This window comes from Loxodonta africana, chromosome 26, assembly GCF_030014295.1.
Source record: "Loxodonta africana isolate mLoxAfr1 chromosome 26, mLoxAfr1.hap2, whole genome shotgun sequence".
Taxonomy (NCBI): Eukaryota; Metazoa; Chordata; class Mammalia; order Proboscidea; family Elephantidae; genus Loxodonta; species Loxodonta africana.
In genome coordinates, this window is record NC_087367.1 from 20,276,812 (window position 1) to 20,290,741 (window position 13,930).

At 40.3% G+C, this 13,930-nt stretch overlaps 1 protein-coding gene across 4 annotated transcripts in view; it reads right to left on the bottom strand.

The window, feature by feature from the left end:
- Positions 1 to 1,838: 1,838 nt before the first annotated feature.
- The window catches only part of EML4 (EMAP like 4), a 201,230-nt gene continuing 189,138 nt past the window's right edge, over positions 1,839 to 13,930 (bottom strand). For all 4 annotated transcript variants that reach the window (XM_010595895.2, XM_064277165.1, XM_064277164.1 and 1 more), the window contains 4 exons: positions 11,468 to 11,555; positions 10,850 to 10,948; positions 5,357 to 5,487; positions 1,839 to 4,658 (listed from right to left, as the gene is read on the bottom strand). In XM_010595895.2, the coding sequence (XP_010594197.1) occupies positions 4,185 to 4,658; positions 5,357 to 5,487; positions 10,850 to 10,948; positions 11,468 to 11,555 (792 nt within the window). In that variant the 3' untranslated portion in view covers positions 1,839 to 4,184. The remainder of the gene's footprint in view (positions 4,659 to 5,356; positions 5,488 to 10,849; positions 10,949 to 11,467; positions 11,556 to 13,930) is intronic.

Genomic DNA, 13,930 nt, shown 5'->3' on the forward strand with positions numbered 1-13,930 from the left:
AAAAGCAGCAGAGCAGTGGGATGCAGACCCCAAATTCTCATAAAAAGACCAGACTTAATGGTCAGACTGGGACTATAAGGACCCCGGAGACCATGGTCCCCAGACCTTCTATTAGCTCGACAGGAACCATTCCCAAAGCCAACTCTTCAGACAGGAATTGGACTGGAATATGGGATGGAAAATGATACTGGTGAAGAACAAGCTTCTTGGATCAAGCAGACACATGAGACTATGTTGGCATCTCCTGTCTGGAGGGGGGATGAGAGGGCAGAGGGGGCACAGTGGAAGGACTGTGCTGTCTCATTAGGGGGAGAGCCACTGGAGTATATAGCAAGGTGTATGTAAATTTTTGTATGAGAGACTGACCTGATTTGTAAACTTTCACTTAAAGCACAATAAAAATTAAGAAAAAAAAAAGTGCTCAGTTTAACAAGCCATGATCTTCTGAGGACCCCACTATGGAGACAGAAGACACAGAAATGAAACAGGTTGACATTTTCAGAGATGATGAAACTTTCCTCTGGGGTTATTTGAGTCTCTCATTGTCCCTTTGGCAGGGCATTTTGTCGTCTTTTCAGGTTATTGTAGGAATCTACTAATGAGCTTCAGGTGTCCTTGGAACAGGCAAACCAGTCAGTACAAAATTAGTAACACTATCTGAGCCTGTGAGGAGAGCAGAAGCTGTCCCATTACAAAGGGCTACATTTATTTTTGGGAAAAACACCTGGAGACCTTTCTGTGGTCCCTGAAGACTGCAGTCCTGGGCCCCCTGAACACAGGCTTCCCCAGCAGGACCTGGCTTCCGCAGGGGGTAGCACTGAGGCCATGACAGCGACACAGGTGTGCGGCATCACCACAGGCAGGTACCCGCCACTCCTGGACTGAGGCTGACACAAGCCCTCATGCTTCCCCTGACTGCCTTTGTAAAATCTCTGTGAGTCTCTACTTTACCTCCTCCCTCCCTGTTTTTAAAGTGTAACTGTCTTTCTCCCAGTGTAATGAAAGCAGCACAAGCTTCCAAGTTATAAAACCTGAAGCCTTGGCCTGGCCATTACCTAAAGAACCATGGGCCAATTACTAAATTTCCGGGCCATTTCCTCATCTGTAGGGTGACACTCCCCACATCACTAAATAGGAGCTAGGGTGTTGGGTGCAGGCTCGGCCCACAGCAGGTGCTCCTCCAATGGCAGCTCTCCTTGATCCAGTCCTATACATCTGCCCTGCAGCCCATCGTCTTTGTCTTAAAAACAGGTCCGTGTGCCTACTCTCTTTACAACAACCTGGTTCCTTCTAGAAGTTAACACCAAATGCCTCGACGTGTCCAGTATCTAATTCACCAGTATTCCCACAAACGTGCTCCTCTTCTGGATTTCCTTATTTCCATCACATTGTTTAGCGGGCTTTTCTGGTGCCTGTGGGCCATTCTGGTTCAGATTCAGTGAGAGGAATTGCTATCCCAGGGCAACCTCTCATGGGTTATTGTGTCTGAGCTGCTGTGCACACCTAGTCACCAAAGATCAACGAGGCAATAATGAAAACCCCATCGCTGCCATGACTCTAGATCATCCAAAGTGAAACATTAGAGAAAGTGTAGACATGAAATAAAATAAAACTAAGCTATTTTCCTATTAAATGGAAGCATAATTCAGAGGTGATTTCCTCCAACATTATGAGATGGAGTTTGTTACTAACAGAATGATTCTATCCATAGCAGTGGCAGTGGTCAACCAACAAATGTCTCCTTCGGAACGGTCATGGTTTCTGGTAAGTGAACAGTCATGGAAACCAGCACTATAAAGGAAGAGTTAAGACACATTTAGGGAGACAAAGGAAACATTTTGACTATTTTATTGTTTAATCTTCAAAAATTTCTGCCATGAGACAGGAATGCATGATAGAAATGGCTCAACATCTTCACATGGAACACTTGGATTCATTTTCATTCACAAGTTTTTCTAAAAACATCTAGAATTTCATAATTCTGCCCACTTCCAACCATTATCACAGATTTAATTGACCATTAGACAGTAGTTGCCAGCAACAGATAGCTGGAACGCTTTCTGCATATTAGTAGTGTCTTTTGAAACTACCACCCAAGAGTATCACAATTATCTCATTGTTTTACATGGCAACCCCAAAGGTGACTGATGTCCCCAAAGAAACTCCCTCTTTATCGTGAAGAGCTATATCCCCCAGGTACTTAAAGAAATGCTGGTCCTTCTCCTGGAACTTGTTTATCTTACAGGATTTTTCTTGTAGGGAACAGCACGTGCTGACTTGATGAGTTCATCACCGTTGCTAACAGGCAAATACAGAGGCCTGATACTTACCAATGCTCTCTGATGACCATGCTCACAACGTACTAAAAACAGACGGGTTGCTTGGAATCTATATCTCCTCGTCTGAAGAGAACTACTTTGAGGTTTTGTTTTTGAACAGTTGTAAACAAAAGGAAAGAGATATACATGGACATACACCTATACACAGAGATAAACACTGAATAGTTTCAATGTGGTGCATATCTTATATAGAGATAAACACAGAATGCCTCACACGTTCACACATACCCGCACCCGTACATACAGCGTGTGATATAAATGTCCTTGGGAGTTCACTGGAGTTGTATATTACCAAATGATGATGATACCTGATCTGCATTACTCCTGAGAAGATACTAGAAGGGAATGACAGTCCTGATGCACTGCGGAATGGCACAATCACGTAAACACTTGCATACTTAAGACTTCTGAACTCACCCGAAGTTTCTAAACATGATCCAACCAAAAAAAATATCAAAACAATGCAGCAAGGTAAAAAGTAAATCAAAACAGAAATGTTTTTATATTCGAAGTATAAACAGGAAATGCATATTTGTCAGTAATTATTTTTAAAGTAGGAAACACGTACTTAAGAAAAATATAAGTTGTCTGACAAAACTTAAAAAAAACAAAAACAAAACTTCCCAATGCATAATCATATACGCATTGCCCATAACAGCAGAGGATAGCCACATTAGAATAGCAAGGCTTACAGCAACTCCGCCAGAGAGAAATTTACTATATATAGCAAGTCTGTTAAGCATGCAATTTATCAAAAAAAAAAAAAAAAAATCACCGTGACTGTTAATCACATTTCCATAAAAAAGAATTTGCAGTTTGTTGAGTATCTTATCCCTCAATATAATAAAACTGTATAAAAATTATAACTAAACCAATGAATTTCAAGCACCAATTCAATCATTTAAACTTCCTGTATTTATATTTCTCCTATTATTGAGGGGACAAATTATGATGAAGGCTAAACTGAAATTAGCCAGGTAGTTATTACAGCTTAGTTTTACAGGCATGTGGTTTTCCCCTCCCAATTACTTGAATGCCAAACATTTGAAAATGTTTAGGCCAGGAGGGGGATCCCTGGAGAAATCCGTTATTTCTGAGTTATCAATGGTTTAATACACACTAAAAGCTCTTTAACAAACCAAGGCATTCTTAGTTTTAGGCTTAAACAGATTGGCACCTAAGAAATTACGGGACCATTCCTCATTATGGCTTGGAAAAGCAGCACCTATATAGTAGACTAACAAGCATATCTGGCTACCTACCAGTAGTGTAAGAAAACGGCATTATTATTCAAGAAGGCAACACCATTGCACATGGCAATACTGAAGTTTTTCTTAATTAAAAAATTTCCTTTAGACACTTGGGCTGGAGGATAGATACCTTAATAAGAGCACATTTTTTTTTTTTCTGGTTTCTTTTTCTGCATCAGGAGAAATAAAAAAGTAGCACAGTTTGAGCCAGTAGATGCGTAACAGTGTTTGTGATGCCTCTGGTTGTTCCTGAAGAAAACACGTTCAGATAACAAGGGGGTTATTTTAAATCAACACAACTGCTGTTTGTTTCCAGTATATACATCATACCACTTACATACACAGTCATCTCTGAGACAGAACTAAGGTTTCAGTCTTTTCCTACTGTTGAGTTTGGTTCATTTTCAATGCACACCAAACCGAACCTTCAGAGAGACTGCATTGGAGACTGAGGATAAGACGACTGAAGAAAACAATCAATGCAGAAACCAAGCATCTCGATCAAAGGCAATCCTCCATGACTTCTCATCCTGTTTTCTGAACTCCACCACAAAACACATGCAGCCGAAGGAGCGAGCCCCCTGCAGTCACGGTGTTAGCACAGGGGTGGGTGGTCTTGTGGGCCCTCAGGAAGCGTGGCCTCGCTCTGCTCCTTGCTTGTCTCCTGGGGAGCCACTTCATCGACAGGCTCCCCGAGGTCTTCGCTGCCCCCTTCACTCTGCCCTTCACTGTGGTCTTCGCTCGGCTCCACAGTCTGTTCCAGGCTGTTCTCCAGAAGTGTAGGAGAACTGCTGATTCTACTTTCTTCTTCTACTGTCTCATTTATGGGCTGGGACGGAGGTGGCGTGGGAGTATTAGATTGTGTGGCACTCTCAATGGAAGCGACGGGAGCTTTGGTTAGAGAAGTATCGGCTACAATCTCATTCTGAGGCAAAGGTAACTTTTCCACAAGTTTCCACTGAATGATACTCATGTCTTTGCCACCAGTTGAAATCAGGTGACTGTCATTATAAGTAAAACTGACATTGGTGACATGGCTGCTGTGGGCGCTGTACTTGTGACTGGGAGCCTACATGAAATAAGCCAGACAAAGGAAAATTAAGCTCATTCTTCACATGCCTGCTTACAGCAATGGAGGCGACTAGTTAGGGGAGGTAAGTGAGCTTGTGAAGCAGGTGAAGTCACACGAAAGCCACAGTACTCAAATCTGAGGAATAAAGGCGGCAGTAATTTCCCTTTCCTGGCTGTTTACATAGGAGAAACACAACCTGACTGGACAGGCTGTATGGGTAAAAACCAACCACAAGTCTGTCTTTCCTGAATGTCATCTTGGTATACTAGTTAGAGCTTAGGAACTATTCTACTGGGATGGCTTGGGGGTGGGGGGATGACTAGGTTGGCAGGATCACAGGTGACTTAGCAAACAGTTCTATTAGTATTATGTTGATCGTGTGTAGAACAAAATATTTTAATATGCTTAGAAGACGTTTAAAATTGCCAAAATATCAAAATAAAAAACAACTGGACAACAAGCAAAAAGGAGTAAATCATCGCCAGCTGGCCCTTCCCAGCCGTCTTCTCCTTACCCGCAATGAGGAAGGAAAAGACAAGTGAAGCCTGCCTGGATGCTCAGGCGTGGCCCACCTCGCTCTACACACCGCTGTATCACAGAGAGTTAAATCAGTGATCCCACAGATACTTTCTTGCCATTGCCAAATCACCCAGACGAAAGGTCCTGTAACGTTAGCTTCTATCAAATGAGCTTACCTTTGGTTTGGAGCAAGGATACTGAAACAGATGAACTTTGCAAAAGTCATCAGCGACAGCTATGACCTTCCTGTTGTGGGACCGCACCAGTGCGTTGATGTCTGTCCCATCGGATCCTTCTGGCCAGACACCTTTGATATGGAAATATGAGGTGTAGAAAGAAAATTAGCCTGAAAAATATAACTGCAGCGCTACATACGTTTGATTTTAGAATATGATTGACTTTCATCTGTGTTCATTCACACTCTTTGTTGCGGACGTTTCTCTTACAAATTTCTCTGCGACTCAATACTGTTCTTCATTCAAATGATGGAGTTTTATTCTAAAATTTAACTAATAATAAAATTTAACCAAAGTAGCCTCAAGACGGAAAACATCCAGACCTAGAGTACTTAATAGTAACCAGCAGGTGGTGCTAATAAATGTAGTGTCAGCTTGACTCACTTCAGCAACAGGCTCTTCCTTTTTGAAGTTTCAGTTGGAGGGAAAGTTATCAGCTGCTTCTACAGTGAAGTACAAAGCAAAGCAAGAACACTCCAGAGGAGACTCTAGGTAAGCTGTGTAAAATCTACACAAACTTTCACTGCTCCCTTCTAAAGGAAACCTCATGGAGACTTCTTCTTAAGTAAATACACAGGCCATCTGCTAGCGTAGCATGCTGTCCCACAGAATTTTCCTGGAGGTATTTACGGTCAAAGCTAAGACATATCAAATTTACTTCTCCTGAATCATTATGAGGCACTGGTGGTCATGTTCAACGTAACTGGCACAAAGCCGTATTAGGCTAGATCAAAATTATGGGACATTTAAGAGTTGAGATGTTGGCCTCCTGTGGCTGAATGCTTCTCTAGGACAAAAATGGTTTTGGTAAATTTACTAAAAACAAGCCAAGATATTTCTTAATTGACATCTCTTAACAACTAAATAAATACCATCTGCTTAAAATAACCAGGTAAGTTATCAGCTTTTTGGCCACTGCTTCATTTCACTCCAGAATAGTCAAAATGACTTTGTTTTTCAGTTTCTTCCTATCCTATCAGGATTCTCCATCTCTACAGCAGGTGTGTTTAGAACAGTTATGTGTAACGGATTATTTCTGTAATACACATCTGAACACAGATGTTCAGATCTATGATCAGGCTGGAAGAGATGGCCCAATTTTCAGACGGCAGGAATATATCATTCAAGGGAAAATACTGTACTGCTTTAGGTACTGGTGCCAAGTCCACACCTGGTATTATAATTACTGAGTATAACATCTCTTTTTAATTCTTTGCAACCATGGCTTTATTATATTAACTTCCCATCTTTCTTCTAAACTTTTCAGAGGATACCTAAAGACTGGGAAAACTTAGGCAACTGTTACAGAGGATAGATTTCTAGCAACGTCCAAAACATCAGATTATGAATGATTCCCAGATTTTATCTTTAAATAACACTGATTAAAAAAACCTTCATGTTTTGACAAATGATGCTGGGACACCTGGCATCTACAGGCAAAAGAATGAAATTGGACCCTACCTCATGCCATTTGCAAAAACTCACTCAAAACAGACCAGAGACCTAAAGGTAAGAGCTAAAACTATAAAACTCTTAGAAGAAACCTAAGTATAATAAACTTTCATGACCTTGGATTTCTTAGATACGACCAAAAATACAAGAGACATACCAACATGAAAGTGAAAAGACACAGAATGGGAGAAAATATTTGCAAATCATATATCAAAAAGAGTCTTGCATCCAGAATATATAAAGAACTTTTACAACTCTATAATAAAAAGACAAATAACCCAATCTGAAAATGGGCAAAGGATCCAAATAGGCATTTCTCCAAAGAGGATAAACAAATGGTCAATATACATATGAAATGGTGCTCAACATCCCTGTTTTTGTTAGTTGTCATGGAGCTGGCCCTGACTCCTAGTGATCCCATGTGTTAGAGGAGGGCTGTGCTCCGCAGGGTTTTCAATGGCTGATTTTTTAAGAAGTAGATGACCAGGCCTTTCTTCAGAGGTGCCTCTGGGTAGACTCGATCTATCAACCTTTTGGTTAGCAGCTGAGTTAACTGTGTGCCATAACCAGGGACTCAACATTATTAGTCATCACAGAAATGAAAATCACAATGAGTTACCACTTCACACCCACGAGGATATCTATAATAAAAAAGGTAATCACAAGTGTTGGCAAGGATGTGGAAAAACGGGAACCCTTATACATTGCTCCTGGGAATGTGAAATGGTGCAGTCACTCTGGAAAACAGTTTGACAGTTCCACAAGAGGTCAAACGAAGTTACCATGTGATCTACCTAAAATGAAAACACATCCACACAAAAACTTGCACGAGCGTTCATAGAAACATTAGCCATAAAAACCAAAATATATCAACTGATGATAAATGGATAAACAAAATATGAAAAATCCATACAATATTATTCAGCAGTAAAAATCCTCAAAATAATACAAGCAAACCAACTCCAAAAGCATTACATAGCAGGATCAAGTGGGATTGGGCCCAGGAATGCAAGGGTGGTTCAACATTAGAAACTCAATCAATGTAACTGTTGTCACTGTTGCTAGGTGCTGTCGAGTTGGTTCCGAATCACAGTGACACTATGTACAAAAGAATGAAACAGTGCCCGGTCCTGTGCCATCCTCATAATCATTATGCTTGAACCTACCGTTGTAGCCACTATGTCAAACCATCTCCCTGAGGGTCTTCCTCTTTTTTGCTGATCTTCTACTTTACTAAGCATGATGTCCTTCTCCAGGGATTGATATCTCCTGATAACACGTCCAAAGTATGTGAGACAAAGTCTTGCCATCCTTGCTTCCAAGGAACATCCTGGTGTATGTCTTCTGAGACACCTGTTTGTTCTTCTGACAGTCCATGGTATATTCAATATTCTAGGCCAGCACCAGAATTCAAAGGCATCAATTCTTCTTTGGTCTTCCATATTTACTTTCCAGCTTTCACATGCATATGAGGTGATCAAAAATACCATGGCTTGGGTCAGGCACACTTTAGTCCCCAAAGTGACATCTTTGCTTTTTAACACTTGAAAGAGGTCTTTTGCCCAATGCGATATGCTGTTTGATTTCTTAACTTCTGTTTCCATGGGTGTTGATTATAGATCCAAGTAAAATGAAATCCTTGACAATTTCAATATTTGTTCCATTTATTATGATGCTACTTTTTGGTCCAGTTGTGAGGATTTTTGTTCTTTATGTTGAGGTGAAGTCCATACCAAAGGCTGTGGTCTTCGATTTTCCTCAGTAAGCGCTTTAAGTCCTCTTTGCTCTTCAGTGTTGTATCCTTTGCATATCGCAAGTTGTTAACGAGTCTTCCTCCAATCTTGATGCCATGTTCTTCTTCATATAGTGCAGTCTCTTGAATTATTTATTCAGCATACAGAACGAATAAGTATGTGAAAGGATACAACCCTGAAACACACCTTTCCTGACTTTAAATCACAGTGTATCGCCTTGTTCTGTTCAAATAGCTGCCTCTTAGTCTATGTACGGGTTCCACCTGGGAAAAAAATCAAGTGTTCTGGAATTCCCATTCTTTGCAATGTTACTCTAAAGCTACAATAATCAAAACAGCCTGGTATTGTATAATGATAGATGTATGGACCAATGGAATAGAATTGAGATTCCAGAATTAAACCCATACATCTATGGTCATTTGGTTCTGGAGAAGGGTGCTAAGTCCATTCAGTAGGGGAAAGAAGAGTTTTTAATAAATGGTGCCAGGAAAATTGGATTTCCACATGCAGAAGAATGAAGCTGGATCCATACCTCACACCATATACAAAAACTAATTCAAAATGGATCAAGGACCTAAATCTAAGAACTAAAACCATAAAACTCTGAAAAGAAAACAGGGGTGTTGCTTTAGAACCTAGTTTTTAATAACGGGTTCTTAAACACGACACCAAAAGCACAAGCAGCAAAAGACAAAATAGATAAGTGGGACCTCATAAAAATTAAATACTTTTGTTCATCAAAGGGCTTTATCAACAAATTGAAGAGGCAACTTACTGATTAGGAGAAGATTTTTTAGAACCATGTATCTGGTAAGAGTTTAATATGCAGAATATATAAAGAATACCCACAACTTTAAAAAGAAAAAACAACCCAATCAAAAAATGGGCAAAGGAATTGAACAGACATTGCACGAAAGAGGATATACAAATGCCCAATAAGCACATCCAACCAAAAAAACCAAATCGCTGCTGTCAAGTCGATTCCGACTCAGAGCGACCCTACATGACAGAGCAGAACTGCCCTATACAGTTTCCAAGGAGGGCCAATCTTTTGGTTAGCAGACGTAGCTCTTAACCACTATGCCACCAGGGTTTCCAAGCACATGACAAGATGCTCAATGTCATTAGAGATGCAAATCAAAACCACAATGAGATACCACCTCACCCCCACTAGAATGGTTATGATGCAACAACAGCAAAAGGGAAAATAACTGGTATTGGAGAGGATGTGGAGAAATCGGAACCCTCACCCAGTGCTGGTGGAAATACAAAACGATAGAGACACTGTGGAAAAATTTTGGTGATTCCTCAAAAAGTTACACACAGAACTACTATATGATACCACAATTCTACCCCTAGGTATATACCCAAAAGAACTGAAAGCAGGAATGCAAACAGAAACCTATGTCCCAGTGTTCACTGCAGAACTTATCACAGTAGCCAGAAGGTGAAAACAACCTAAACGTCCCTCAGCAGATGAATGGATGAACAAGACGCGGTACATCCATACAACGGAATACTACTCAGCCCTAAGGACAAATGAAGTCCCGATACATACACTGCGACATAGATGAACCCTGAAAACACTTCGTTAAATGAAAGAAGCTACTCACGAAAGATCACATATTTTATGATTCCATTTATATGAAATGTTTTTTTAGTCCAGAATAATCAACTCCACAGAGACAGACAGTAGATTGGCTGGTGCTGGGGGCAGGACAGAAATGAGGACTGACTGCTGAAGAGTGCAGGGTTTCTTTTCGGGGTGATGAAATGTTCTAAAGCTAGATGGTGGTGATGGCTGCACAACTCTGTGAATGACTAAAACCACTAAACTGTATACTTTAAACAGATGACGTTTATGGCATGTTAACTATATTTCAATAAAGCTGTTATTTAAAAAACACCCTTATAAGTTTAAAAGCTTCAATTTTCACTTGGAGGAAAAGATTGGAAGGGTCAGTATTAGCAATTTGCACTATTATGTAAATTCCTTTCCTTTTAATTATCTTTTATATTAACTGGGAACCAAAAGTCTGTTGGATTCTGGAGGGAACAAATCCCATATTGGCTCACTGTTAATACATTTAATTTCTCTGAACCTGGCATTAATAGTGGTAACACTAAAGAACATATGTAGAATATATTTCATTTAAAAATTCAGGCAAGTAAATATTATATAAAAACCTCACAAAGCATCTCATCACAGCAGGTGTTGTGTCCTTACCAAAGACGTGAAAGCCTAGCACACAGGTGTACGTCGTCCAATCGATGTCCTTACAATCTGACCGATTCCTGATCAGTTTACAGCCACTTGGAATGTCCCCTTTAAAGATAAACACAGAAAGTATAATCACAGTGACAGTGAAAGTCTGTTTGGAAACTACATTTCAACTCATTATAATCCATACACTGAAAAACATTAAGACACATTCAAAAAGGAAAAGAAAGTGTTTACTTTTTAACAGCGTTTACAGAACTACAGATTGCTTCCCACTGAATTTGTTTTTTTAAAAGCATAACTGCCCATCCATTATATCCCGCTTTGCCTCTATTTTTTTTTTTTTGCCTCTAGGGAAGTTAAGTCCGAAACCATTCTGCATCAGTCTCAACAAGGAATTTCTTACTGCTATATGTGCCTTCGTTCTACACCATTAAATTCATTCATTACTTTCTCGGAGAAGTGAACGACATTGGAGATTCTCATTACTTAGCTCGAAGTAACAGATGCTTTATCAGGTTACAGGGGCCAGCAGGCATTCTCTGCACCATTCAGATTCCCTGCAACAGTCCATCAGTGCCCCCGACAGACAACTCTGAGCCACATGTCATCATTCATACTTACAGTAGAGTATCTCATAGTCTCCCGAGTTAGACATTATGTACTTGTTGTCTGGGGACCAGTCAAGATGTGTGATATAGCTGGAATGTCCCTAAGGAGTAACAAATCTGTTGTTAAGAAGCAGTTAGAGTTTAGAATGATAAATACTTAAATAGTTAGTCAATGCAGTTTCTTGAGTACCCATTTGTTTGGAATTCCTAAAGGACAGGGAGCAGTATTACAGCCTCTAGAACTGAACAAGACCTACAGCAGGTCCTTAGCTATTTTTAATTCTGTCTTTTTGGGAGGCGAAGATGCACGTATATGAAGAAACCAGTGATATATGGAGTTCTGGCAGAACTCGGGAACTCAAGGGACCTCATCACGATGGAGATGCTAAGCACTCAGGTCTTGGCCTCTCCACCTAGATCCAGCAACAAGCACCTACTTCTGGGGCTGGAGTCTTCCAGGAAAGACTGTCTCTTACACTTGTGTCTTAGAGGACTAAGGACAGTGCCACAGATGCCATACCCTCAGGCCTTATTTCAAGTCACTGGTATCCCCCATTGGAGTGACTCTGCTTTTGAGAATAAAGGATTAGTTCCAGGTTGTGTACACAGAGTAGTTCTCCCGTGCTCCCTCATGGCACATCTCAGGGGCTGAGGAATGTGGCACTCGTACTTGGACACATGGAAGTCTCCTAAAAAACTCCTATCTTCAAAGAATGTTCTGGGGGAAAAGTCACTCAACACTGCACTCCTTCAGAACAGCTAGGCCCAACATAATCATCAGAATCCTCAAAACATTGCCTCAACGGGAAGACAATGATCTGTTTCTGCTTGGGTCTTACTAACACTGTGGGAATTAAAATTGAAAAAACAAAACAAAAAGCCAACTATTAAATGCTACATTTTGTTGACTTCACATGTAAGCATTTGATTATAGACTATTTTAGATAAATTACATGGGTCTATGGTTCACCAAAACCAGTTGAGTCTCAGGCATTCATTTTTACCTCCTGTAGTCTGTGATGAAACAGTTCAATTTCTATTGTACTTTTTGAAGTTTTAGCTTTCTGCTCACATGATTTTATTTTTTAAGTTAGTCAGTTCATGTCCCCTAGGTATGGTTTTAATATTTACACAAGGTTTTCTTATTATTCCAGTATCCTCTGAAGCCTAACGCAGTGTCCTAAAACCCTTCTGGAATTACGATCTCCACCACAGTGCTACACTTAAATGAACTGGTCCTGTGGATCTGAGAACTCTGAGGCTTCCTAAAATCACTAGAGATTAGGTGGTATGTTGGAAAACGGGTTGGGGGTCACTTCCAGGCACACACTGGCTTAACAAGAAGAACTGATTTTCAAAGCCAGAGAGACCTATGTGGTTACTAGAATTTCCTGAGGAGGCAGGAGATGGGGCTCACACAAATACTTTCCCTAGTGCACCTGAGCCTGATGCCTTGGCTCCGGTGTCTGGAGAAGCCGTGAGGAGTTAACCAGATTTAACCAGATTTAGTCCTCCAACAAGTATTATTCATTCCAATGTAGATGTACTTAAAAATATTATCTGAATTGTTGTGAAAAGCCTTTAATAGCATACTTAGAAGAGCAACAAAAGCACTTCATATATACATTATATTCATGTAACTCACATCTGTGTTGGATATAGAATGTGTTCAGAAGGTACATCAAGTACTCTCAAAAAGGATCCCTGGGTAAGAGAAGTGCTCGATCGTAGAAAAGACCTTGCAAAAGTTATCAACTCATACTGGAAAACGAAGTATTTTTTCCTAAGTAGGTGTCCAGGTGTCCCCTCGCTGTCTAGAGCACTGTTACCCAACTGAACAATGATGGCAATACTGTATCATCTATACAGTCCACTGCAGTAGCGGCTCGCTATCTGTGGCTTCTGGGTACCTGAAATGTGGTAGTGCTCCCAGGGAACTAAATTTATGAACAGAAAGCTGTGGATTTTAGCTGTTACACTGGATGATGCAGAGAACAGTCCACACTTTCTCTACTGTTTGGAATATCCTCCTTTTATTGTACAGTAAATTCCACATACACATAGCTCAGTCTCTGGACTCTCTTCTGTTCCATTGGTCTATCTGCCTATTCTCAGCCAGCTGTGGTAGTTTTGTGGCATATGGAAAATTTCAGATGCACTTTACAACTACTTTAGCAAGCCCACAAATATCACGTTGAAAACTTAAAGGAGACTGCATTACATTTAGAGAACAGTTAGTAGAGAAGAGACATCTATCAAGCTTTTTCATCTAGAAACTGTATGTCTATTTTTTCAGCTTAGTTTATGTCTCTCAGTAATGTTTCACATAGTTTTCTGTGCTTTTTCTTGCTGTGTTTCTTCCCAAAGCTTCTACAGTTTTCTGATGCTACTGTGAATGGGATTTCTTTCCATCACATTTTTGATAGATTTTTGCTGATTTGAGGGAAAGCCAATCCTTACTTAGCGACTGACGTGT